The sequence below is a fragment of the Oncorhynchus tshawytscha genome, linkage group LG12, assembly GCF_018296145.1.
Source record: "Oncorhynchus tshawytscha isolate Ot180627B linkage group LG12, Otsh_v2.0, whole genome shotgun sequence".
NCBI classification, from domain to species: Eukaryota; Metazoa; Chordata; class Actinopteri; order Salmoniformes; family Salmonidae; genus Oncorhynchus; species Oncorhynchus tshawytscha.
In genome coordinates, this window is record NC_056440.1 from 75150698 (window position 1) to 75176925 (window position 26228).

The 26228-nt window shown below is 44.4% G+C and overlaps 1 protein-coding gene across 1 annotated transcript in view; it reads left to right on the top strand.

The window, feature by feature from the left end:
• The first annotated feature begins 7081 nt into the window (after nt 1–7081).
• fam214a (family with sequence similarity 214 member A) overlaps nt 7082–26228 on the top strand; it is a 41203-nt gene continuing 22056 nt past the window's right edge. Inside the window, 3 exon segments of the mRNA XM_042331066.1 lie at nt 7082–8375; nt 25272–25459; nt 25606–25802. Of these exon segments, the coding sequence (XP_042187000.1) occupies nt 8345–8375; nt 25272–25459; nt 25606–25802 (416 nt within the window). The 5' untranslated portion in view covers nt 7082–8344.

Below are 26228 nucleotides of genomic sequence, written 5' to 3' on the forward strand. Positions count from 1 at the left end.
TCTTATTTATTTTGTATGTTTTTTTGGCAGAAGTGTTCTGTTCAAGGTCGCAGAGGACAAGTTTCAGGGTCTTGAGGTTTGAAACTTGTCTGGATGAAGACATGACGTTGGGTACTTATTCCGATATTATAATGATGGTAAACTATTGTTTTTTTACAGGGTAAAACCAACAACTGCTGTGATAATGTGTTCATATATTTTCCTTTTCTCGTCTTCTGTGTTGTGATGATTTGATTTGAATGGAATTGTGTTTTTGTATTATTGCTTAACCACAGCTTTAATTTATGCCTTTGTAGAACATCTAGATTTGTATATAGTAGGTTTTTTGTGAGAAAACAAACAAAAAAACAAACAAATGAACATTCAGTTTTGTCTTACAGACTTATAACATTCTCCTGCTTAGATCAGATGAAGGAGTGGGTTTGTGTTCTTCTTCTCGTGTATCACAGCTCTGTCACTTCAACATGTGTTCTGAACACTGCCAGAGACCATTGCCCTGACAACGGGCCGACACACGTCTGACACTACATCCTATTTCCTATGTAGTGCATTACTTCTGACCAGAACCCTATGGCTAATCCAGGATGTGATCAGGACAATATTGAAAATCAGGATTTTGACGAGGGGATATGTTCATTTCATATCTGTACTAACCCAACCCTATGGCTCTGTTCAAAACTAGTGCACTATACAGGGTGTCATTTCAGATACAGACATTCTACAGTTGGTACGTACTTCGCTCAACAGCTGTCAAAAAAGCAGCAGTATGTAATGTGTTTTCTATTGTTTTGACTTTTCAATTTTTTTATTTTATTTTATGGGTATTAATAAATAATAATGAGCATCCAAAGATTTCTAAAACAAACCAAAAAGTGGAGAAAAAAAGGAAAAATAAGTGAATTAAAACGTTTGAAAAAGCACTGGCATTTGTGAGTTTAAGAGATGTTGAGTTTTGATTTGCCATTCGCAGCACGGGTATAGATGTTAGTAGAAGGCTGTAGGCCGGGGGCTTCTGTAGTCAAGGTTACTCAGCTGTGTAGGGAATCTCCTGTTTAAATGTACAATCTGAAGTGATGTTTTAAACTAAACCAGGGCTGCAAGTCCTCTCAGTGTTGCTCAACCCAGTCCTCTGGTGCCTGATTCATACTATAGGGCCAAGCCGAGCTGTACTGTGGTGGCCTGGTTACAAATGTGTGAATCAGGTATCAGACCACCAACCATTTCAAATATTAGGTCTATTTCAACACTTGCACTCCTCTTTCAACTAAGTCAACTAATCATGAAGCCCGTGACTAGTTGAATCAGGTGAGTTAGAGCTGGAATACATCAGTTATATAAAACAGTTGGTCCCTAAGGACTGATCTGAGTCACTTTACTGTCTGACAGAGAGGTGGGTGGAGTTGGGGGGGTTAGCGATGGGATGGATGGGGTCTGGGTGGCTGCCAGGGGCAGGGTCAGTGTCTGTTGTCTCAAATTAAATCCTATTCCAAATATGTGATGTAGTGCAAGGTAGGGAATATGGTGTGATGAAGTGACAATTAGAGCAATGTCCCTACATGTCTGTTGTTTGGTAAACCTGAGCAAAGTCTAATAAACCTACAAAGAAACTTGTGTGTGTATATGGGTGGGACAGCACTTATCTGGTCTATGTGTGTGTGTGTGTGTGTGTGGTGGGACAGTGAACTCAGTTTAGCAGCTTGAAGCTCATCTCATTTCTCAGTGTGTGTGTGTGTGTGTGTGTGTGTGTGTGTGTGTGTGTGTGCGTGTTTGTGTGTGTGTGTGTGGTCAGTGAACTCAGTTTAGCAGCTTGAAGCTCATCTCATTTCTCAGTGTGTGTGTGTGTGTGGTCAGTGAACTCAGTTTAGCAGCTTGAAGCTCATCTCATTTCTCAGTAGTAGCATTCCTTCTTACAACAGGCCCTGTTACAGTGGATCCTGACACAGATAAGTGGAGTCTAGATCTTTTAGCTTTCAGCCTTCTGTTACTTTCTCTTCCATTCAATCTCCACGGGCCATACAGTTCAATGGGAATAGCCATGCAGACGACAGTAGTTACATTGTAGAACTAGACACTGTGTGTGTGTGTGTGTGTGGCTGTGTGTGTGTGTGTGTGTGTGTGTGTGTGTGTGTGTGTGTGTGTGTGTGTGTGTGTGTGTGTGTGTGTGTGTGTGTGTGTGTGTGTGTGTGTGTGTGTGTGTGTGTGTGCATGCACCATGCTTGTGTGCGTACATTTGTCTGTCTGTGTTTCTCTGTGTGCTTCCATATATGTGTGTTACTGTGTCCCTAATCAGGCTGAGTCTCATCATAGTACTGCAGCGCCTGAGACAATCAGACGTTTGGGCAAATCTGAGGTGGTACCCTATTCCCTAAAGAAGTAGTGTGCTAAAGGTGGTCATTTTGAATGTGATAACACTAAAACAATAAAGGGGGGTGAGGCCCTCACTGGGGGCAGGGTTCCCTAGTTTACCTGAAATCACAGTTGGAGGAAACCCGGAATCTGGAGGAAATAAAGCAGGAAATCCAGAATCCTCCAACCAGGACTTCTGGAAAAACATTATTTAAAGTTCCTGGAATTATGCAACCTTACTTGGGGCCTCTTCCAGAGATTATTCATATATTATAAAGAGCTCTGGAAGGTTTAGTTGAACAACAAAAAATAGCGAAACCAACTCGCTGACATTTATTTCCAAAGAGAAGACAGTAGTTCAGTCATTTGTTCCCTTTGAATCCTCGTAAATAAGTGGGGTCACCTTCCCCTAGATCAGCACTCCTACTCCAAGACACTGTCCTCATGGGCCACAGTATCTCATAGCTTGGTTGGTTTAATCATTTAGGTTCTAATATTCTAGGCTTTGCTACTGCTCGCTCAGTGCTGTGCAACATCATCTGCTGTGTTTGCTAAACAAAACAAAAATTGGAGAAGCATAAAGAGAAGCAAGTGATGATGTCATCCAGCCTTGGATTTTCAGTATTAAAATGTAACATTTTCTGTAGTCACTAAAAAGTAGGAAATAAACAGTTGGAATTCCAGCTCCTGAATCCAGACTCATGTCATTTCCTTCAATTCTGATGTTAGATTCAAAAGTGTATTTCATATGTACAGTACCAGTCAAAAGTTTGGACACACTTACTCATTCAAGGGTTTTATATATTTTCTACATGGTAAAATAATAGGGAAGACATCAAAACTATGAGATAACACCAAGGGAATCACATAGTAACTAAAATGGTTTATATTTGAGATTCTTCAAAGTAGCCACCCTTCTCCTTGATGACAGCTTTGCACACTCTTGGCATTCTCTCAACCAAATTCATGAGGTACTCACCTGGAATGCATTTAAATGAACAGGTGTGCCTTATTAAAAGTTCATTTGTGAAATGTCTTTCCTTCTTAATGCATTTGAGCCAATCTGTTGTGACAAGGTAGGGGTGTTATACAGAAGATAACCCTATTTGGTAACATACCAAGTCCATATTATGGCAAGAACAGCTCAAATAAGCAAAGAGAAATGACAGTCCATCATTACTTTAACATGAAGGTCAGTCAATCTGGAAAATTTCAAGAACTTTTAAAGTTTCTTCAAGTGCAGTCGCAAAAACCATCAAGCATTATGATGAAAGGACACCAATAATAAGAAGAGACTTGCTTGGGTCAAGAAACACAAGCAATGGACATGCAAGTTCAAATCCCTTTGAGCTGATAAGGTACAAATCTGAGATTTTGCCAACTGCTGAACAGGCAGTTAACAGATGATGCATGTGTGGTTCCCACCGTGAAAATAAGAATGGTGTTGCTTTGCTGACTTGCCTGTCAGTGATTTATTTAGAATTTAAGGCACACTTAACCAGCATGGCTACCACAGCATTCTGCAGCCATCCCATCTGATTTGCGCTTAGTGGGACTATAATTTGTTTTTCAACAGGACAATGGCACAAAACACACTTCCAGGATGTGTAAGGGCTATTTGACCAAAGAGAGTAATGGAGTGTTGCATCAGATGACCTGGCCTCCACAATCACCCAACCTCAAACCAATTGAAATGGTTTGGGATAAGTTGTACCTCAGAGTGAAGGAAAAGCAGCCAACAAGTGCCCAGCATATGTGGGAACTCCTTCAAGACTGTTGGAAAAGCATTCCACATGACTACCTCATGAAGCTGGTTGAGAGAATGCCAAGAGTGTGCAAAGCTGTCATCAAGACAAAGGGTGGTTACTTTGAAGAATCTCAAATATAAAATATATTTTGATTTGTTTAAAACTATTTTGGTTACTACATGATTCCATATGTGTTATTTCATAGTTTTGATGTCTTCACTATTATTCTACAATGTAGAAAATAGTACAAATAAAGGAAACACATTGAATGAGTAGGTGTGTCCAAACTTTTGACTGGTACTGCATGTAGTAGATCAAATGTGTGTTGAACTGCAACTGGCACCTACCCCCCTAGGCACTTCACCTCTGTAGATTGTTATTTTACTGCTGCTCTTTAATTATTTGTTACTTTTAGGTATTTTTCTTAAAACTGCATTGTTGGTTAAGGGCTTGTAAGTAAGCATTTCACTGTAAGATCTACTACACCTGTTGTATTTGGCACATGTGACAAATAAAATTTGATTTGATTGACATGTCTCCACCTGTTCTTTGAAATGCCCACTGATACACTGCACTTCTATTCTTCCACCACTAGATTGCAACATAACACAGTGTAACCCAGTCACCTGCAGAGGGATTCCTCCAGCTGATACAGTATGTTGTTCTACTGAGGTCTCTTTGTGTTGTCATCACCACAGATCATACAGAGTTTCCTTTGTCCCAGGCATGTCAAATGAGTCAAATTTGACCCTTTAAAACCTGTTTTCTGTTTATTTAATTGAATGTCCCACCCAACCAGACACTGTAGGACAGGTTAAATATAGAGAATGGATCAGGGACCAGAGTGGAGACAGACATGTCTTAGTTGCATAACAGGTTATCTGTCAGTAGCATTTTATCTGTCCCTTGTTTTGGAATCACACATGCATGCGCACACACACATGCACAACCATGAATATTGTTTCAATTATGAACATCAAGAGCAAGCGGCTTATAGGTCAACAAGTTTGAGTGCAGTAATGAAATACATGACATGACCAAAAGTATGTGGACATCTCCTTCCAATATTATGGGTATTAAAATGGAGTTGGTCCCCCCTTTTCTGCTATAACAGCCTCCACTCTTCTGGGAAGGCTTTCCACTAGATGTTAGAACATTGCTGCAGGGACTTGCATTCCATTCAGCCTCAAGACCATTAGTGTGGTTGGCCACTGTTGTTGGGCGATTAGGCCTTGCTCGCAGTCGACATTCCAAGTCATCCCAAAGGTGTTCGATGGGGTTGAGGTCGGTGCTCTGTGCAGGCCAGTCAAGTTGTTCCACATCGATCTCGACAAACCATTTCTGTATGGACCTCGCTTTGCGCACGGGGGCATTGTCATGCTGAAACCTGAAAGGGCCTTCCCCAAACTGTTGCCACAAAGTTGGAAACACAGAATCATCAAGAATGCCATTGTATGCTGTAGCGTCAAGATTTCCCTTCACTGGAAATAAGGGGCCTAGCACAAACCATGAAAAACAGCCCCAGACCATTATTCCTCCTCCACCAAACGTTACAGTTGGCACTATGCATTGGGGCAGGTAGCGTTCTCCTGGCATCCGCCAAACCCAGATCAGTCCGTCGGACTGCCAGATGCTCTAGAGTCCAATGGTGGCGAGCATTACACCACTCCAGTCAACACTTGGCATTGCACATGGTGACCTTAGACTTGTATGCGGCTGCTCGGCCATGCAAACCCATTTCGCGAAGGTCCCGACGAACAGTTATTGTGCTGACGTTGCTTCCAGAGGCAGTTTGGAACTCGGTAGTGAGTGTTGCTTCAGCACTCGGCAGTCCTGTTCTGTGAGCTTGTGTGGCCTACCACTTCACGGCTGAGCTGTTGTTGCTCCTAGACGTTTCCATTTCACAATAACAGCACTTACAGTTGGCCGGGGCAGCTCTAGCAGGGAATACATTTGACGACCTGACTTGTTGGAAAGGTGGCATCCTATGAAGGTGCCACGTTGAAAGTCACAAAGCTCTTCAGTAAATCCTTATTTGTCTATGGAGATTGCATAGCTGTGTACTTGATTGTATACATGTGGCTGAAATAGCCAAATCCACTTGAACGGGTGTCCACATACTTTTGTATATAAAGTGTAGCAAGGAAGCCACCCTTTGTCATTTTGCAGTGGTAGGATTTATTGTCGTTCTGAATGTATTGTTGCTCTGAGTGGATCTATGACAATTTTTCCTCTGTGAGCAATATATGGTTAACAATATTACTCATAATTATCAATAGTGAGCACCGAGTAACGAATACAACATCCCTAATCTCATTATAGGCCTTGTGAGAGCTGGTGGCGTGGATTCGTGTTGTCGTTATTGACCGATTCACTGTATTCACTTTCAAAGACAATCAAAGCGCTGACTACTATGCACAGTTCAAACAAAATAAATCTAAAATTTGAAATGTCAAAGTGCTACGATATTATCACTCTTTTAATCTGCCTATGCTGCGTTATCGTGCTATTAGAGTTCCCAGGCACCCTCCAAATCAGAGTATAAATGGGAAACTCAAAAATTGTCTCCTGAGTTTTCGACGTTGTGACGTTTCACAACTGACCTTTTGCCTTGCCAACCAAAAGATGACAACTCCAACATTGGTACAAATGTAGCTACTTTGACCATATTGTCAATGTTCAACAATTTAAACAAGCCAACTAACTTTATTATAAACAACGTTAGGTAGTTTATCGGGCCAGCTAAAATGTGCTTATCATATTGGTTGAAGAACTGTTCAGACCAAAAAGCACATGAATAAAACGAAGTCGTATTTCACAACTACGAAATATAAAACCCAGAGGAGCACATCAACGCAGCACTAATCTGTATATGAACAACTCAGGCACCGAGAACAAAATGTTCACATACAAAATACACGTGCCACGTGCAGACGTGAACGCGCATCCAATCCACCAATCAAATCAGAGCAGTGGCCGTCCCGCTACAATGTATCAATCCTGGCCTGGACTGAGGTACACTACACAGAGTTATAATGTTAATTTCAACCATGTTTAGTGTATGGTATTTGTTGTCATCTTGACACATTGTCAAACTGTAACCAAAAAGTTTCTAGATCACGGTTGCTATCGCAGCAGGTTCACAGGAAAGACTGGTACAGGAAAGTGGTCTGGCTGTTGTTGGGACACGTGACTGAGAAAAGACTGCGCTGATCTGTTTTGACCCGGGGACATTGCTAGAGAGAGGGGTAGAGAGCACACCAACGAGTTTATGGATAAGAAACAGTACACAATATAATTTTGTTGCGAACGGTATGCGCCTGTACTGTGTAATTGAGTTGGACGAAGTTCGCTAGTCAGAGAAACGTTGTTTTGGAAGAAGGAAAAAAGCTCGCTAGCCACTGCGACAAGTTGGAAAATAAATGGTCAGCTTGTTTTCTGACAAACTTTTTATTTGAGAGAAAGCTAGTCAACAATAACTAGGTAACTGACACGGGACGTGCTTACTTTACCTCACTATGTTTCAAGACGACAAGTGGAACCGATGCTTCTGGACAACACGGCGTTTAGCTAACGTTGGCTGTTTTTCAGAATGATCGGTTGAACGAGGTCTGTCCTTTCCCGGAGCCCATTGTTATCGGAGGTGATCACTCTACCTGCGGGTGGGGTGTTTTGTTTGAGACGGTCGGCATCAGATCAGATGCCTGTGTGTTGTTTGTTTGGTCAGCTAGCTAAAGCCACGGTAGCTAAGCCAAATAGGTGAGGTTACAGTAGCATAGCAAGCTGAGAGAGAGAGAGATGCTTCGCGACGGGACTACTGTCGTGGTTTTGGTGGTGGAATTTGAGACGTTTATTTTTGGGGGGTGGACAGTCAGATTGTCAGCTCAATGCCTTGTTGGCTAGCTAGGTGGTTGATGAAGCAATAACTCGGAGCTAATCTAATGTTTGACGGTAAGATTTAGCCAGCTAGCTCAACTGTTCGTTGGCCAGTTAACAGTGGATCTGACTCGATGGACCTGTACAGTAGCAGTTTGGTAACAAAGCGTTGCTTTGTCGGATAAATCAGGGGGCGATTGGCAGCATACAGGCTACCCAGCTGGTATTGTTGCTTAATGCAATAAGTCAGCAATCCTTTGGAAGATTTGGATCCACACAGTCAGACACACAGCAGTATATTGCTGTCAGGGCTGTGTGGACGGGAGTCTTCAGACCGAAGACAGACAGGCTGCCAGATTCCCAGAGGGATCGAGATGACACTGGCTAACATGAAACCAGAGCGAGGTAAGCTGATCTACATGTATTTATTCCATGCCAACAGAAGCTATACTGTTCATGGTATTCGTCTGTGTGAGCCTTCACTACGGTGCCCATCATTGCAGTACTAAAAGGGTCATGAGGATCATATTGACATGATCCATCGTTGGCCTGTGTGTGTTGTTCGATCAGCAGAATATAGCCAGCCAGGCAGTCCCCCGGGAGAGGTATTGGGCAGAGAGGGAGAATGATGTAACAGCTGATTAACTTGCTTGCCTGCCTGTGTTGATAAAAGTAAACCTGACCCAGGCAGGCCAGTGAGGCCACGGAAATTAGGACATTCTGACTGCCAAATTACACAATGGATAGGTGAACAAGATGGCTACAGATATCTGAGCAATGGTTCAATTATAACAATACAATGTCATCTTGTAATTTCTGTCAAAAAGCTGTTTTGGGGGACAAAACGCAGCAGGTCACACTGACAGGGTGGAACAACTCACTGCATGATAAAACAGCTCCTTCTTTTGTGTGCCTGAGAGCTCTGCGTTATTCTGTCAGTCTCTGGTATGGGTATGCTGCAATGCTCAAAGCCCTTTGTTCGAACTGAACATATTCACTGTGACTCTGAATCATCACTATGAACAGAGACTTCGATCTGCTCTCTGCCTTCTGTACTGTCTGTGTGTTTACATGATGTATGATTACCATGAAGTCTGCAGGGCAGCCAGCTTTGTCTGTTTTCATATCAGGTTTATTCAACCGCAGCAGCAGTGGTCTGTAATGCCAGCTCTATTAGTAATACATGGACTGTATTGTATGCCCCCTGCCTGCCAGCCTAGTCTGCCTGCTTGGACATAGTCTAGTAATGTAGTGATTGCTTCAACATGCTTGTCATTAATCCAAGGTTGGTTATGATTCTTGTAGGGGCAACAACATAACAGCAGCTAGTTGGAGCTCAGAGCAGCTAGCTGATACTCTTTGGCCTTAACACATGACCTTCAATCAGAAGACATTTAGCTTCTGTTTGTTTTAGTTACCACAAAACATGGAGTCAATCAATAGGCCTGTTTCTATCTACTGTTCTGAGGTCTGTATTAAGACAATATGGCTGTCTGTATCTACTGTTCTGTAGTAAGAAAATAGGCCTGTCTCTTCTGTACTAGCTTGGTCTCTGTCTACTGTACTGGGACCTGTTGTCACTAATCAGACAATAGGCAGGGCCTGCAACTACTGCACAGAAGTTTGATGTGGTCACACAGCAACCACTGTCAGACAAAGGAAGCCCAATCAGAGATTGCTTTTCCTACTACACAACAAACCCCACACCATCGGTGTCCTACACACCCATCCTACTGACACTGTACTGTAACATGACTCTATACCCAATGTTAGGGTGTAAACATGTCATCCAACACCAAAAGGCTGAGATTTCACCCCTGCACACTGACTCTGGCTTTACCTTTAAAAACAACCCAGGGTTCATGGCTCTGACATATGGATGTGGTAAACACACACACTGTTACATATAGTAATTAAATCACACACTTACTATACTACGCACTGCAGTTTTTATTTTTTTGCTTGGTCAATTGTAAACAACAACACACATTTACTGAGCTACAGAGACAGATCTGGCTTTTCCTGCTGGATCTCCAGTTACTGTAGTTGGACTACATTTACATTTGAGACATTTAGCAGACGCTCTTATCCAGAGTGACATACAGTAGTGAGCGCAGACATTTTCATATTTTTTTTCTACTGGTCCCCCGTGGGAATCGAACACACAATGCCAGGGTTGTGTGTTCAAGTGCCATGCTTTACCAACTGAGCCTTGCTTTCCCTTCCCCCTCATATAGATTCTGTGTTCTGCTGTGCTGTTGGCTCCCTGTGGGTCTGTCACGGTGGTTCTATTAATAATGTCTAATTGCAATAGAAGCTGCTCTGGAGCAGTTCCCATATGACAGGCTAGCCGATGCTCCCACGGTTCTATTGTTATTATGGGACATACTGTTCCTCTGGTTGAAAATGCAGACAGACAGACTGCCCTCCCTGTACTCCTCTGACACTCTCTCTCCTCCGTTTGTTCTGATCCCGTTCTTCTCTCCTTTCTTGTCTTATCCTCTCCTCCTCCTCCCAGACCCCCTCTCTCCTCCTCATCTCCCTGGCGAGGAAGGTGTTTACGGAGCATTCTAGCCTCTACGCTGAACTAGTGACAGGAGTTCGTTTCTCTAGGCTTTACCCCAGTGGGCTTACTCTGTCTTGGTTCACACACCCACAACGTAACAGAGAGAATGTTTAGAGACCGCGTTCTTGTTTTTTTAATGCTTTTACTTGTTATACAAATTCTGATTCACAAGTGCTTTTTCTTCAACTTTATATTGCAACCATGTGTGTGAGAGGGGAAAGGGAGCCATCACAGTGCAGTGTTTAGCTCAGTGCTAAGTGAAGTCATCTGACTGACTTGTTGTTCAACATGTAGGCTAGTGCTGTGGCCCCTGTGCTGGCTGAGAGGGACAAACCCAATCGGATGATTATTTGAATCAGCTGTGTAGTGTAAGGGCAAAAACCAAAACGTGCACCCCTTGGGGTCCTAAGGACCGAGTTTGGGAAACCCTGCCCTAATTCTAATCCTAATTGTAACCCTAAACCTAACCCCTAAACTTAAAAAAGCCTTTGTCCTCCCACGAGGGGAGTCCCCCTCCCCCCCTCCCCCCTTGTTTTACTATCCTTGTGGGGACAACGGATAGGAGAACCAACACACATATTGCACAGACACAGCTTTAACAGATCTCATAAAGAGCCATGGCAGAACAGTCACAGAAGAGCAAGGAAATGGTCGGCTACATAGGCTACAACACACACATGATCTCACAATGAGTCATGGTTCTGGAGAGGAACGAATAAGGGAGGAGAGACAAGGCGGGGACAAGAAGAATAGATGGGAAGTGGAAGAACAAACAAACTTCCTGGTCACTGAAGGCATATTGAAGCTTTCTTTACATAAATGTCTACTGGAACGTGCCTTTGAATCAGTGTGGCTTTTTTTGTTTATTTGGAGGTGTTCCCTGTTGGAGGTCTAACAAGGCGTCTCGGGGACGTCCACACCTCTCAGACAGACCCCCCTTATAAACTGGGTGGTTCCAGCCCTGAATGCTGATTGGCTGAAAGCCGTGGTATACCAGACCGTAAACCATGCGCATGACAAAACATTTATTTTTACTGCTCTAATTATCAAATCAAATTTTGTCACATGCGCCGAATACAGCAATTGTAGACCTTACAGTGAAATGCTTACTTACAAGCCCTTAACCAACAATGCTTTAAGAAGTTAAGAAAAAATAAGTTAAATAAAAAATAAAATAAAAGTAACAAAAAAAAAGTAACAAATAATTCAACAGCAGCAGTAATTGCAATTTTCATCATAGATACACTTCAACTATGACAGACAAAATGGTCCCAGCTCTCTGTAGGTCATTCACTAGGTCCCCCCGTGTGGTTCTGGGATTTTTGCTCACCGTTCTTGTGATCATTTTGACCCCACGGGGTGAGATCTTGTGTGGAGCCCCAGATCGAGGGAGATTATCAGTGGTCTTGTATGTCTTCCATTTCCTAATAATTGCTCCCACAGTTGATTTCTTTAAACCAAGCTGCTTACCTATTGCAGATTCAGTCTTCCCAGCCTGGTGTAGGTCTACAATTTTGTTTGTGGTGTCCTTTGACAGCTCTTTGGTCTTGGCCATAGTGGAGTTTGGAGTGTGACTGTGAGGTTGTGGACAGGTGTCTTTTATACTGATAACAAGTTCAAACAGGTGCCATTAATACATGTAACGAGTGGAGGACCTTGTCAGCTGTGAGAGCCAGAAATCTTGTTTGTAGGTGACCAAATACTTATTTTCCACCATAATTTGCAAATAAATTCCCTACAATGTGATTTTCTGGTTTTTTTTTCATTTTGTCTGGCCTATGATGAAAATTACAGGCCTCTCTCATATTTTTAAGTGGGAGAACTTGCACAATTGGTGGCTGACTAAATACTTTTTTGCCCCACTGTATATATAACCTTTTATTTAACGGGGCAAGTCCGTTAAAAACAAATTATTATTTACAATGACGGCCTAGGAACAGTGGGTTAACTGCCTTGATCAGGGGAAGAACAACAGATGTTTACCTTGTCAGCTCAGGGATTCGATCTAGCAACCTTTCAGTTACTGGCTCAACGCTCTAACCACTAGGCTACCTGCCCTCCCATATACAGGGAGTACCGGTACAGAGTCAATGTGCGGGGGCACCGGTTAGTCGAGGATGAACATGTAGGTAGAGTTAAAGTGACTATGCATAGATGATAAACAGAGAGTAGCAGCAGTGTAAAAGAGGGGTCTGGGTAGCCCTTTGATTAGCTGTTCAGGAGTCTTATGGCTTGGGGGTAGAAGCTGTTAATACCAATTATGTTGGTAACCAGTTTATAATAGCAATAAGGCACCTCGGCGGTTTATGATATATGGCCAATATACCATGGCTATGGACCGTGTCCTAACACTCCGCGTTGTGGCGCGCATAAGAGCAGCCCTATTGTCCATATACCACACCCCCTCTGGCCTTATTGCTTAATTAGCCCATCCCCTATGGCCCCGAACAGCCAGTAGAGCACAGAGTTGAGGGAACTCTCACCGACATCCAGGCCCGACAGAACAATCAGACAGTCAATCTGACTATTATGCCAACCTTCTTGCAGTGATTCACCTACAACAGGTGTTTTGTTATTCACCATACACACAGGCGGGTACAAAAGGACAGGCATAATGCTATTTCACTAACCAGACAGAATGACAGGCAGGTACAGCGACAGGTGTTTTTGTTCTCACAGAAAGGGTCAGTCACGTCTGTTCACTGGGATGTAGGACTCTGTTGTGTTTTTACGTGCTGGATGTGTCATGCTGACTGTCTTTGTAGACCTCTGGGCTCCAAAACATGCCTATTGTTATTCTTTTGTCAACAATAATAAACCTGTTATTATTAAAGGTGCGGTATGTAACTTGAACATAGAAGTGCTCTGACAGGTTCCTGTGTTGGCCGGTACTGTAGTTCAGTTCCAGTTCAGCGTGTGATTCGGCTCCAACCAGTCCTCCCAGTAATGCTCTTATGTAACTGTGGTGGTCTTATCTGGCTCACGCTGGCCTGACACACACACACACACCACACACACAAGCTTAGTGGTCGCTCGGGCTCATGCCTGACACACACACTCAGGCTCAGTGGTTGCTCTTTCTCAGAACCAGCACGGGACGTAAGTGTGTTGACCTGACCGGTTCTGTGTTAGTGACATCATCAGCTCCTGTGTGCCGGTCACCTCGTGTGCCCCTGTGGCTCCTCCCCCATGGTTGCGCTCAGCCAACCGGCAGCCAGCTCAGCAGGAACCGTAGGAACCATCTGGCCCGCTCAGTTTCCTCCTGGCAAGGGGAAGGATTAGCAGAGCGCACCACTCTCTATGCCTTCCCTGGCCCATATATGATGCTCTGTGATATGGGCTGCATGTCAAAATTCTATATTTGCTTCCTCTCCTCTCTCCTGTGATATGGGCTGCATGTCAATAGTTTACATTGGCTTCCTCTCATCTTCTCTCTCCTTCCTCACTGATTGAAGAAGACCTGTGTTCAGAATCAGATCAGTGCAGATCAAGAAGAGGGGACAAGATGAGGAAACCACTTTAGAGGAGACGACTAGAGGAAAGTAACAGTAGCAGACTATTGACAATTTCACACATCCCATAGTTGGACCTGAGTAGAGTCCCCTTGCTGGGTCAGATTCCTCTTGGCCAACAACAACACACCTCCCTCCAAGTCAGCCAACAGCTTTACTGTTCTAAACATGGCCGCCCACCACCACGCATGGTTGCCTTCTCTCACTCACATGCTGTTGCTATATCTGAGATGAACTCCCACATGGTTAGTCAGCTTGCTGCTTGTTCTGTTGCTTTATTTTAGTAACAAGGTCAACTCCTAACCAGATGATTGGTCTGCCTGTGCTGTGCCCATGTTTAAAGGCATCTGGAAAGAGAGCTGTGTATTGACACAATATGTAGGTTTGAATACATTGTGGAGCATATAGACTACTATCAGTAGCCTCTGGCTTGTATCTAACGCTGGTCTCTACACAATAACCAGCAACAGAGGAATTGGTTAAAGCACAACTAGTTTGGCAAGTGGCCGCCAGTCTAGATAGATATCAATCAAAAGTTTTTATAGAGCCCTTTTTACAACAGCAGTTGTCACAAGGGGCGGCAGGGTAGCCTAGTGGTTAGAGCGTTGGACTAGTAACCGAAAGGTTGCAAGTTCGAATCCCCGAGCTGACAAGGTACAAATCTGTCGTTCTGCCCCTGAACAGGCAGTTAACCCACTTTTCCTAGGCCGTCATTGAAAATAAGAATTTGTTCTTAACTGACTTGCCTAGTAAAATAAAGGTTAAAAAAATAATTAAAAACAAAGTGCTTATACAGAAACCGAGCCAAATGCCCCAGAGAGCAAGCAATGCGGATGTAGTGGCACGGTGGCTAAGAAAAACTATCTAGAAAGGCAGAAACCAGGCTCTCTCAGTCCTCTTCTGGCTGTGCCGGGTGGAGATTCTAAGAGTACATGGCCATTAAGGCAAGCTCGTTCTTCAAGATGTTTCCAGCGTTCATAGAAGACCAGCAGGGTCAAATAATAATCTCAATGGTTATAGAGGGTGCAAGAGGTCAACACCTCATTAATGTCAGTTGGCTTTTCATAGCCAGATAGATAGAGGGTTCGACATGTCAGTCGTCTGACCTCTATCTATTGCAGAGAAGAACCACCCATGACCTGGCTCGGTCAGTCAGTCCTACAGAGATATATTAGGCCATGGCTGGCCAGCTCCAGTTCAGTTCAGCACTTTAAAAAGTCTGACTGCCACACTTTCCATGGCCTTTGGAGCGTTGTTGACGTTGCTCAATTTGTCCTCTGTGTCAGAAATATAATCTCCTGAGCACTCTAGGTCAGAGGGGTGTGTTTGTGGGTTCGCATATGCATGCGCACGTTCAACCAAGGCCAGATAGACCCGGCTCAGCCAGCAGGAGAGACCAGCTGAGTGCAAAACACACACACACACAATCTGAATTCTCTAACATGTGGCTGATTGGGGAAGGCTTTAAACTCCTCAAAACCTAGGTTAAAGGGCAGAGCACAGACTATCAGTCTACAGAGTAAAGTGTAGTTGTGCTCAGAGTCCGCTGTTGAGGCCATAGTGGGTACACAGCGGCGAGTACTACCCGGCTGTCCTACCCTGTGCTGTGCCGGGCACTCTGCCAGTTACGTAATCAGTATTAGTGGGACAAAGAGTGGGCTTCTGCAGAGAGAGCACTGGCTCTGGAGGCTTTTACACCCAGGCTAGTGAGGGCATGATCAGGACTAGTCTGGTCAGGGTCACCTGTAATGGTAAACATCTAGGCCTTCAGAGCTGACCCCAGACCACACAGGACCATGATGAAAAGCTTTAGCTAGGCTGAATGCTCTCATAAGACTTGTCACTAGTGGTAGTGTTTTAAATTAGCAGTTGGGCTCAAGTAAAAGCTTAATCTGGTGTGTGTGTGTGAAAGCCCTTCTGTTGCAGCAGATAGTAATGAGGGTTTGAGATGTGTGTGTCCGTTGGGCCTGGTGTGTTTGAGAGTTCCAGACAATAGCAGTCGGAGCAGCTGAGTTCACAGTAGCAGAAAGAGAAAACTGTACCCAACCCTCTAAGCCAATCAGAAGGCATCTGTGTGTTGCTATGTGTGCTGTGAATCTGCCCCTTTGTGTAAAGAGAGGGTGGGGGTAGATAAAGGGAACAAAGAGAGAGCTCTCAGGAAACTGTAAATTGAACATGGCTAAACTTCAAACTCTATTCTCTTTATTGTTCCTACATGTGATTTCAGGGCAGGCCAACTTCACATGGAACAGGAAACTGCATCTTTGTAACACTTTTCTGTTTGCTTGCTGCTACAGTGTAGGCTACTTACTGTTTTTGTAACTTAGATCAGAGCTCCTGGGCTCTGATTAGGCCTCATGGAGAACAAAGAGTCTGTAAGAACACACACACACACACACACACACAGTGACAGACAGTCATGTCATAGATGAGTCACACACACGTGACTCACGTGCCACTGGAAACACACACAGATGGAAACTCATTCCAGCACACACAGAATCCCTGTGACAGGACATTAACATGATCTGTGTGTTGCCAGGGAAACCCTTTGTCCCCATGCAAAATAGATGTGCACTATGACCAGAGGAGGAGAGGAACCTCAGGGCTGTCTGTGTTCGCTGGTGTGTGTTAAGGTGTGTTAGCTGGTGGTGTGTGTGTTTTCATTGCCGTTCATTTCGTTGCCGACCACTCACAAAAAATATGATTACTTATTATTTTATGCATTTTTTTATGCTAAAACGTTTTCAGTGAACTTAAAAGACTAAAGATATAAAGTTTGTAGAAAATCTGAAGTTATATATTTTTAAACGAGATCATCTTTGAGAACTATCACCAAAATAAAAATGATTTATGTCATGGCATGGGGCTCCCTAATTTTTGAGTCACTCAGATGGCATAAGCCATGGCAAAATTTGTAGAATTGCAGGAAATGACATTTTAAAACAGAGGAATTTGGTCTCTTCTGCCAAGAGGAGGACCTTTTAAAGATGTTGGTAGGAGGCTGCTCAATTGGCAACGCCCACTACGACGCCCCCATCCCCCGCTAACTTGAAAACAATCCTAGGGGAAACCTGTAGGTAGTGGTATTTGTGTTACGGTGTTCGCATGCCTCCCAGACGAACAGTTCAGAAAAGTTTGTGCATATAATATGACAACATTTTGTGATGTTTTTGTTAGTTTTGGACTTTTTTTCGGTTGTTCGGGCACACATTGTTTTCTAGAGGCAAGCTGAAGTTTGGCGCCGAAGTCTACTCCCCTTCGTCAGGGATTGGTCAACAGTAGGGATTCTTCAATAAATCTTTGTTGATTTTTCAATGAGACTCGTTTTCATTGAGAATACTGCACCAAACATTTTAGTTAGATGTAAAATCATCACAATGAATGACACATTTCTAGAGTTATTTTAGATTCATTTGAACTATTTTGAGGATTTGGGGGTATGGTTAATGCTGGTTGGTGTTAGTGGGGGGTATGGTTAATGCTGGTTGGTGTTAGTGGGGGGTATGGTTAGGGTTGGTTGGTGTTTTTATTTATTTTTTATTTCACCTTTATTTAACCAGGTAGGCTAGTTGAGAACAAGTTCTCATTTGCAACTGCGACCTGGCCGAGATAAAGCATAGCAGTGTGAACAGACAACACAGAGTTACACATGGAGTAAACAATTAACAAGTCAATAACACAGTAGAAAAAAGGGGAGTCTATATATATTGTGTGCAAAAGGCATGAGGAGGTAGGCGAATAATTACAATTTTGCAGATTAACACTGGAGTGATAAATGATCAGATGGTCATGTACAGGTAGAGATATTGGTGTGCAAAAGAGCAGAAAAGTAAATAAATAAAAATAGTATGGGGATGAGGTAGGTAAAAATGGGTGGGCTATTTACCGATAGACTATGTACAGCTGCAGCGATCGGTTAGCTGCTCAGATAGCAGATGTTTGAAGTTGGTGAGGGAGATAAAAGTCTCCAACTTCAGTGATTTTTGCAATTCTTTCCAGTCACAGGCAGCAGAGAACTGGAACGAAAGGCGGCCAAATTAGGTGTTGGCTTTAGGGATGATCCGTGAGATACACCTGCTGGAGCGTGTGCTACGGATTGGTGTTGCCATCGTGACCAGTGAACTGAGATAAGGCGGAGCTTTACCTAGCATGGACTTGTAGATGACCTGGAGCCAGTGGGTCTGGCGACGAATATGTAGCGAGGGCCAGCCGACTAGAGCATACAAGTCACAGTGGTGGGTGGCATAAGGTGCTTTAGTAACAAAACGGATGGCACTGTGATAAACTGCATCCAGTTTGCTGAGTAGAGTGTTGGAAGCAATTTTGTAGATGACATCGTCGAGGATCGGTAGGATAGTCAGTTTTACTAGGGTAAGTTTGGCGGCGTGAGTGAAGGAGGCTTTGTTGCGGAATAGAAAGCCGACTCTTGATTTGATTTTCGATTGGAGATGTTTGATATGAGTCTGGAAGGAGAGTTTACAGTCTAGCCAGACACCTAGGTACTTATAGATGTCCACATATTCAAGGTTGGAACCATCCAGGGTGGTGATGCTGGTCAGGCGTGCGGGTGCAGGCAGCGAACGGTTGAAAAGCATGCATTTGGTTTTACTAGCGTTTAAGAGCAGTTGGAGGCCACGGAAGGAGTGTTGTATGGCATTGAAGCTCGTTTGGAGGTTAGATAGCACAGTGTCCAAGGACGGGCCGGAAGTATATAGAATGGTGTCGTCTGCGTAGAGGTGGATCAGGGAATCGCCCGCAGCAAGAGCAACATCATTGATATATACAGAGAAAAGAGTCGGCCCGAGGATTGAATGAACCCTGTGGCACCCCCATAGAGACTGCCAGAGGACCGGACAGCATGCCCTCCGATTTGACACACTGAACTCTGTCTGCAAAGTAATTGGTGAACCAGGCAAGGCAGTCATCCGAAAAACCGAGGCTACTGAGTCTGCCGATAAGAATATGGTGATTGACAGAGTCGAAAGCCTTGGCAAGGTCGATGAAGACGGCTGCACAGTACTGTCTTTTATCGATGGCGGTTATGATATCGTTTAGTACCTTGAGTGTGGCGGAGGTGCACCCGTGACCGGCTCGGAAACAGCGGAGAAGGTACGGTGGGATTCGAGATGGTCAGTGACCTGTTTGTTGACTTGGCTTTCGAAGACCTTGGATAGGCAGGGCAGGATGGATATAGGTCTGTAACAGTTTAGGTCCAGGGTGTCTCCCCCTTTGAAGAGGGGGATGACTGCGGCAGCTTTCCAATCCTTGGGGATCTCAGACGATATGAAAGAGAGGTTGAACAGGCTGGTAATAGGGGTTGCGACAATGGCGGCGGATAGTTTCAGAAATAGAGGGTCCAGATTGTCAAGCCCAGCTGATTTGTACGGGTCCAGGTTTTGCAGCTCTTTCAGAACATCTGCTATCTGGATTTGGGTAAAGGAGAACCTGGAGAGGCTTGGGCGAGTAGCTGCGGGGGGTGGCAGAGCTGTTGGCCGAGGTTGGAGTAGCTAGGCGGAAGGCATGGCCAGCCGTTGAGAAATGCTTGTTGAAGTTTTCGATAATCATGGATTTATCGGTGGTGACCGTGTTACCTAGCCTCATTACAGTGGGCAGCTGGGAGGAGGTGCTCTTGTTCTCCAGGGACTTCACAGTGTCCCAGAACTTTTTGGAGTTGGAGCTACAGGATGCAAATTTCTGCCTGAAGAAGCTGGCCTTCGCTTTCCTGACTGACTGAGTGTATTGGTTCCTGACTTCCCCGAACAGTTGCATATCGCGGGGACTATTCGATGCTATTGCAGTCCGCAACAGGATGTTTTTTTGCTGGTCGAGGGCAGTCAGGTCTGGAGTGAACCAAGGGCTATATCTGTTCTTAGTTCTGCATTTTTTTGAACGGAGCATGCTTATCTAAAATGGTGAGGGCATCTAGCTTAGATTGTAGGACTGCCGGGGTGTTAAGCATATCCCAGTTTAGGTCACCTAACAGAACAAACTCTGAAGCTAGATGGGGGCGATCAATTCACAAATGGTGTCCAGGGCACAGCTGGGAGCTGAGGGGGTCGGTAGCAGGCGGCAACAGTGAGAGACTTATTTCTGGAGAGAGTAATTTTCCAAATTAGTTGTTCGAACTGTGTGGGTATGGACCTGGAAAGTATGACATTACTTTGCAGGCTATCTGGCCTTCCTGAGCCAGGATTCAGACACGGCAAGGACATCAGGGTTAGCAGAGTGTGCTAAAGCAGTGAGTAAGCGGAGGTAAGCCCAGGCATTGGGTGATGATGAGAGAGGTTGTATCACTGGACATGCTGGTTGTAATGGGTGTGTTCACCGCATGTGTGGGAGGTGGGACAAAGGAGGTATCAGGGGTATGAAGGGTGGAACTAGGGGCTCCATTGTAAACTAAAACAATGATAACTAACCTGAACAACAGTATACAAGGCATATTGACATTTGAGACATACAGCGAGGCATACAGTAATCACAGGTGTTGAATTAGGAGAGCTAGCTAAAACAGTAGCTAAAACAGTAGGTGAGACAACAACAGCTAATCAGCTAGCACAACAACAGCAGGTAAAATGGCGTTGACTAGGCAGGGAGGGTCGGATTAACTACACACAGAGCCTGAGTGCGGCTGGGGCCGACAGATAAAACATAAACAAGCAGAATGGAGTACCGTGATTAATGGACAGTCCAGCATGCATCAGCTATGTAGCCAAGTGATCAGTGTCCAGGGGGCAGCGGTGGATGGGGCAGGGAAGCTAGACTGGTGAGTATTATATTAATGGGGGGTATGGTTAATGCTGGTTGGTGTTAGTGGGGGGTATGGTTAAAGCTAGTTGGTGTTAGTGGGGGGTATAGTTAATGCTAGTTGGTGTTAGTGGGGGGTATGGTTAATGCTAGTTGGTGTTAGTGGGGGTATGGTTAATGCTAGTTGGTGTTAGTGGGGGGTATGGTTAATGCTGGTTGGTGTTAGTGGGGGGTATGGTTAATGCTGGTTGGTGTTAGTCTGGGGTATGGTTAATGCTGGTTGGTGTTAGTGGGGGGTATGGTTAATGCTGGTTGGTGTTAGTGGGGGTATGGTTAATGCTGGTTGGTGTTAGTGGGGGTATGGTTAATGCTGGTTGGTGTTAGTGGGGGTATGGTTAATGCTGGTTGGTGATAGTGGGGGTATGGTTAATGCTGGTTGGTGTTAGTGGGGGTATGGTTAATGAGGGGGTATGGTTAATGCTGGTTGGTGTTAGTGGGGGTATGGTTAATGCTGGTTGGTGTTAATGGGGGTATGGTTAATGCTGGTTGGTGTTAGTGGGGGGTATGGTTAGTGTTGAGTAGTTGTAGTGTAGTTATATTTATCCCAGAGGGGCCTGCCCTGCTGTAACGGTAATCAGATTTACCATGGAGAAGCTGTCTAATCTCACACTACTGCCTACCACAACTAATATATCCACTCACTGTGTGTGTTTAATACAGACTCTGTTTCATGAATTGATTCTGAAAATGTGTGTGTGTGTATGTGTGTGTGGAGAGACGCAGAGAGAAAGAGGCAGGGGCTCGAGGGAGGGTGTGAATTGTGTCCCCCATCAGACCACAGATGGCACATTACTAGATAGTAGCCACACACCACCTCTCCTCCAGGTTAGATACTGTCCCTACTAGACTAACCAGGGGTCAACAATATCAACTAGGTATTGATGACCAGGAGAGGGTTCATAATGATCTGGCCTTGGTTTGGAACAGAGGAAAATTGTATTACAACTGAACTGATAGCAGCCTTGATGATACAGACATGATCTCCCCTCTCAGTGCTTATGTATCGTCAGTTATACTTGTGACATCTGTTTCTCTAGTGTGGGAACCTGGAGATTCAGCAAAGAGGGAGAGAAAGTGTGTGTGTGTGTGTGTCCAGAAGGAGAGAGAAAGTGTGTGTGTGTGTGTGTCCAGAAGGAGAGAGAAAGTGTGTGTGTGTGTCCAGAAGGAGAGAGAAAGTGTGTGTGTGTGTGTCCAGAAGGAGAAAGTGTGTTAGCCCATGAGTTAATCAGCTTGTCTTCTAGCTGAGGCCTAAAAAAACAACAGCAGTATTATTTGTACTATAGCACTATACAGCAGACCTAAACATGACTACATTATCTATTAACTACACACACACTCTCACCCCTCCCCTGTACGAATCCAGCACCCTGGGGGATGTTTTCCACACCCTGTGACGGGTGTGTTTGTACTAGGCCAGCTGATCAGTGGGCTCCGTTCCAGCTCCTCTCCATAACAGCAGCAGTAGTTCTATTAATAAGACCTGCGTGCTGCTCTGCAATCAGTCCGCTCTTTATAAACCTCTCCTCTTACATAATACACACTCGCTGTACACATACTCACACGATACACACATTCCACACGATACACACTAGAGGTCGACCGATTATGATTTTTCAACGCCGATACCGATTATTGAAGGACCAAAAAAGCCGATGCCGATTAGTTGGCCAATTTTGTTGTTGTTGTTTGTAATAATGACAATTACAACAATACTGAATGAACACTTATTTTAACTTAATATAATACATCAATAAAATCAATTTAGCCTCAAGTAAATAATGAAACATGTTCAATTTGGTTTAAATAATGTAAAAACAAAGTGTTGGAGAAGAAAGTAAAAGTGCAATAAGCGCTATGTAAGAAAGCTAATGTTTCAGTTCCTTGCTCAGAACATGAGAACATATGAAAGATGGTGGTTCCTTTTAACATAAGTCTTCAATATTCCCAGGTAAGAAGTTTTAGGTTCTAGTTATAATAGGAATTATACGACAATTTCCCTCTATACCATTAGTATTTCATTAACCTTTGACTATTGGATGCTCTTATAGGCACTTTAGTATTGCCAGTGTAACAGTATAGCTTCCGTCCCTCTCCTCGCTCCTCCCTGGGCTCGAACCAGCAACACAACGACAACAGCCACCATCGAAGCAGCGTTACCCATGCAGAGCAAGGGGAACAACTACTAGAAGGCTCAGAGCGAGTGACGTTTGAAACACTATTAGCGTGCGCTAACTATCTAGCCATTTCACTTCGGTCACACCAGCTTCATCTCGGGAGTTCATAGGCTTGAAGTCATAAACAGTGCAATGCTTGACGCACAACGAAGAGCTGCTGGCAAAATGCACGAAAGTGCTGTTTGAATGAATGTTTACGCGCCTGCTTCTGCCTACCACCGCTCAGTCAGATACCTAGCTACTTGATGCTCAGTCAGATTATATGCAACGCAGGACACGCTAGACAATATCTTGTAATATCATCAACCATGTGCAGTTAACTAGTGATTATGAATGATTGTTTTTTTATAAGATAAGTTTAATGCTAGCTAGGAACTTACCTTGGCTCGCATTCGCGTAACAGGCAGTCTCCTTGTGGAGTGCAATGAGAGAGAGGCAGGTCGTTATTGTGTTGGACTAGTTAACTGTAAGGTTGCAAGATTGGATCCCCGAAACTGACAAGGTGAAAATTTGTTGTTCTGAACGTGGCAGTTAACCCACCGTTCCTGGGCCGTCATTGAAAATAAGAATGTGTTCTTAACTGACTTGCCTAGTTAAATAAAGGGATACATTTTTAAAATTTTATTTGAAAAATGGTGCCCAAAAATACAGATTTTGCGATTGTTATGAATACTTGAAATCGGCCCTAATTAATCGGCCATTCCGATTAATCGGTCGACCTCTAATACATACATTCTAAACACGATACACACATACTCACACGATATACACACTAAAAACAGAAAGCTGACACCAGAGCAGCCATGTCCCATATTTCTCTGGCCTATCCCACTGGAACAGCGGATCTCTCTCTCTTTCCCTCCTTATTCTCCCTCCTTTGTTTCCCTCTCTCTTTCCCTCCTTCCAGAGCTTTACATTTAGCCTACTCCACTAGGAGGGAGCAGAGGGTTAGCAGAGCAGATCACTGAAAGGGAGGCCTATAGGCTGCTCCTCTCCCTTCTCACTCTCACCTGTCCTATAGCCATTAGGCAGTCAAAGCTGGGTTTCTCTCCCCGACCCCCTAACTCCCTAAGTCTCAGCCTACAGCTGACTGCAGCCCCCTCCCCTGATCCATGTTCTCTGTGCTGTTTCTGTCTTGCTCCCACTCTGTGTCTGTGTTGACTGTTCTCTCTCCGTGTGCAGAGAGCAGCTCTGAGCACGTGGGAGGAGTTCCCTGGAAGAATGTGTGTGACTGCCTGACACACACACACACACACACACACACATACAGTAGGGCAAAAAAAGTATTTAGTCAGCCACCAATTGTGCAAATTCTCCCACTTAAAAAGATGAGAGAGGCCTGTAATTTTCAACATAGGTACACTTCAACTATGACAGACAAAATAAGAAAAGAAATCCAGAAAATCACATTGTAGGATTTTTTTATGAATTTATGTGCAAATTATGGTGGAAAATAAGTATTATAAATAAGGATTTTTTTTCTACTCATTTTGTCTGTCATAGTTGAAGTGTACCTATGATGAAAATTACAGGCCTCTCATCTTTTTAAGTTTGAGAACTTGCACATTGGTGGCTGACTAAATACTTTTTTGCCCCACTGTGCATGTGTATATATATATATATATATATATATATATATATATATATATATATATATATATATATATATATATATATATATATATATATATATATATATATGCAGCCATATGTACAGCCTGTACATATGTACACACACAGAGACAAACTAGACACACAGCGACCCCCCCCCAGAGCCAGCTGAGAGGCTCTTTGTTAGAGCTGGGTTGTAGGGAGGACAGGGCTCTGTTTGAACATAACCTCTCTGACTGTCAAGCTTGTGTTTCTGTTGCTCCACCCTAACCCAACCCTAACGGGACAGACACTACAGCAGAACACACGGTTCTTTTTCTGTCTGAGTGTTGTTCTGTGCTCAGCTGACGTGGAGATTCTAAAATGATCCCCAGAACAGGAATAGTGTTGTCCTTCCTCCCTTCCTGTTAGTGTTTAGTGGTTAGTCTGGGCCAGGGTGTTGTAGCATGTTGTCTCCTACTCTACAAGAGAACAGGAGCCTGCTGCCATTTGATTTGTCTGAGTTCCATGCCTTATCCCATTCTACACTGTCTATGATCTCTGAATGCGTGTTCTTGCTTGAAATGTGTACCTTGAAATGTATCCCGTCAGAATGTATCTGACCAGTGTTTTTCTTTTCCCCTTCTTCCAGATGTGGTGGCGGAGGAGTTCTTTGAGTACGATGCTGAGGACTTCCTGGTATTCCTGACCCTGTTGATCACTGAGGGACGGACCCCAGAATGTTCTGTGAAGGGTCGCACAGAGGGGCTGCACTGCCCCCCTGCAAAGTCCGCCCTGCCGCCCCTACACAGGCACGAGTGCAGCGACAAACTGCCACAGGTAACGTCCACAAACATACACACACAGATTACACACACTTCCCCAGGTAACACACACACACACACACACTGCTCCACCCAAGTAACACACTGCCTCAGCTAACACATACACACACACTTACCCTCCCCTGTATGTTTGTGTTCAAGTGTGTGCAGGCGCGACGTGTGCGCTCGGAGGTGTGTGTGTTGTGGAGGAACAGTACTCCCATCATGGTGGAGGTGATGCTGCTGCCAGACTGTTGCTATGGAGATGAGAGTCCCCCTAGTGACCCCATCAGTGACCCAGCGATCAAACAAGACGCTCTGCTACTGGAGCGATGGACTCTGCAGCCTGTACCACGACAGTATGTATACACACACACACACACACACACACACACACACACACACACACACACACACACACACACACACCCTGCAGCCTGTACCACAACAGTATGTACACACACACACACACCCTGCAGCCTGTACCACAACAGTATGTACACACACACACACACCCTGCAGCCTGTACCACAACAGTATGTGTACACACACACACACACACACACTGCAGCCTGTACCACGACAATACACACACACACACACACACACACCCTGCAGCCTGTACCACAACAGTGTACACACACACACACACCCTGCAGCCTGTACCACAACAGTATGTACACACACACACACACCATGCAGCCTGTACCACAACAGTATGTGTACACACACACACACACAAAACACAAACTGCCACACACACACACCCTGCAGCCTGTACGACG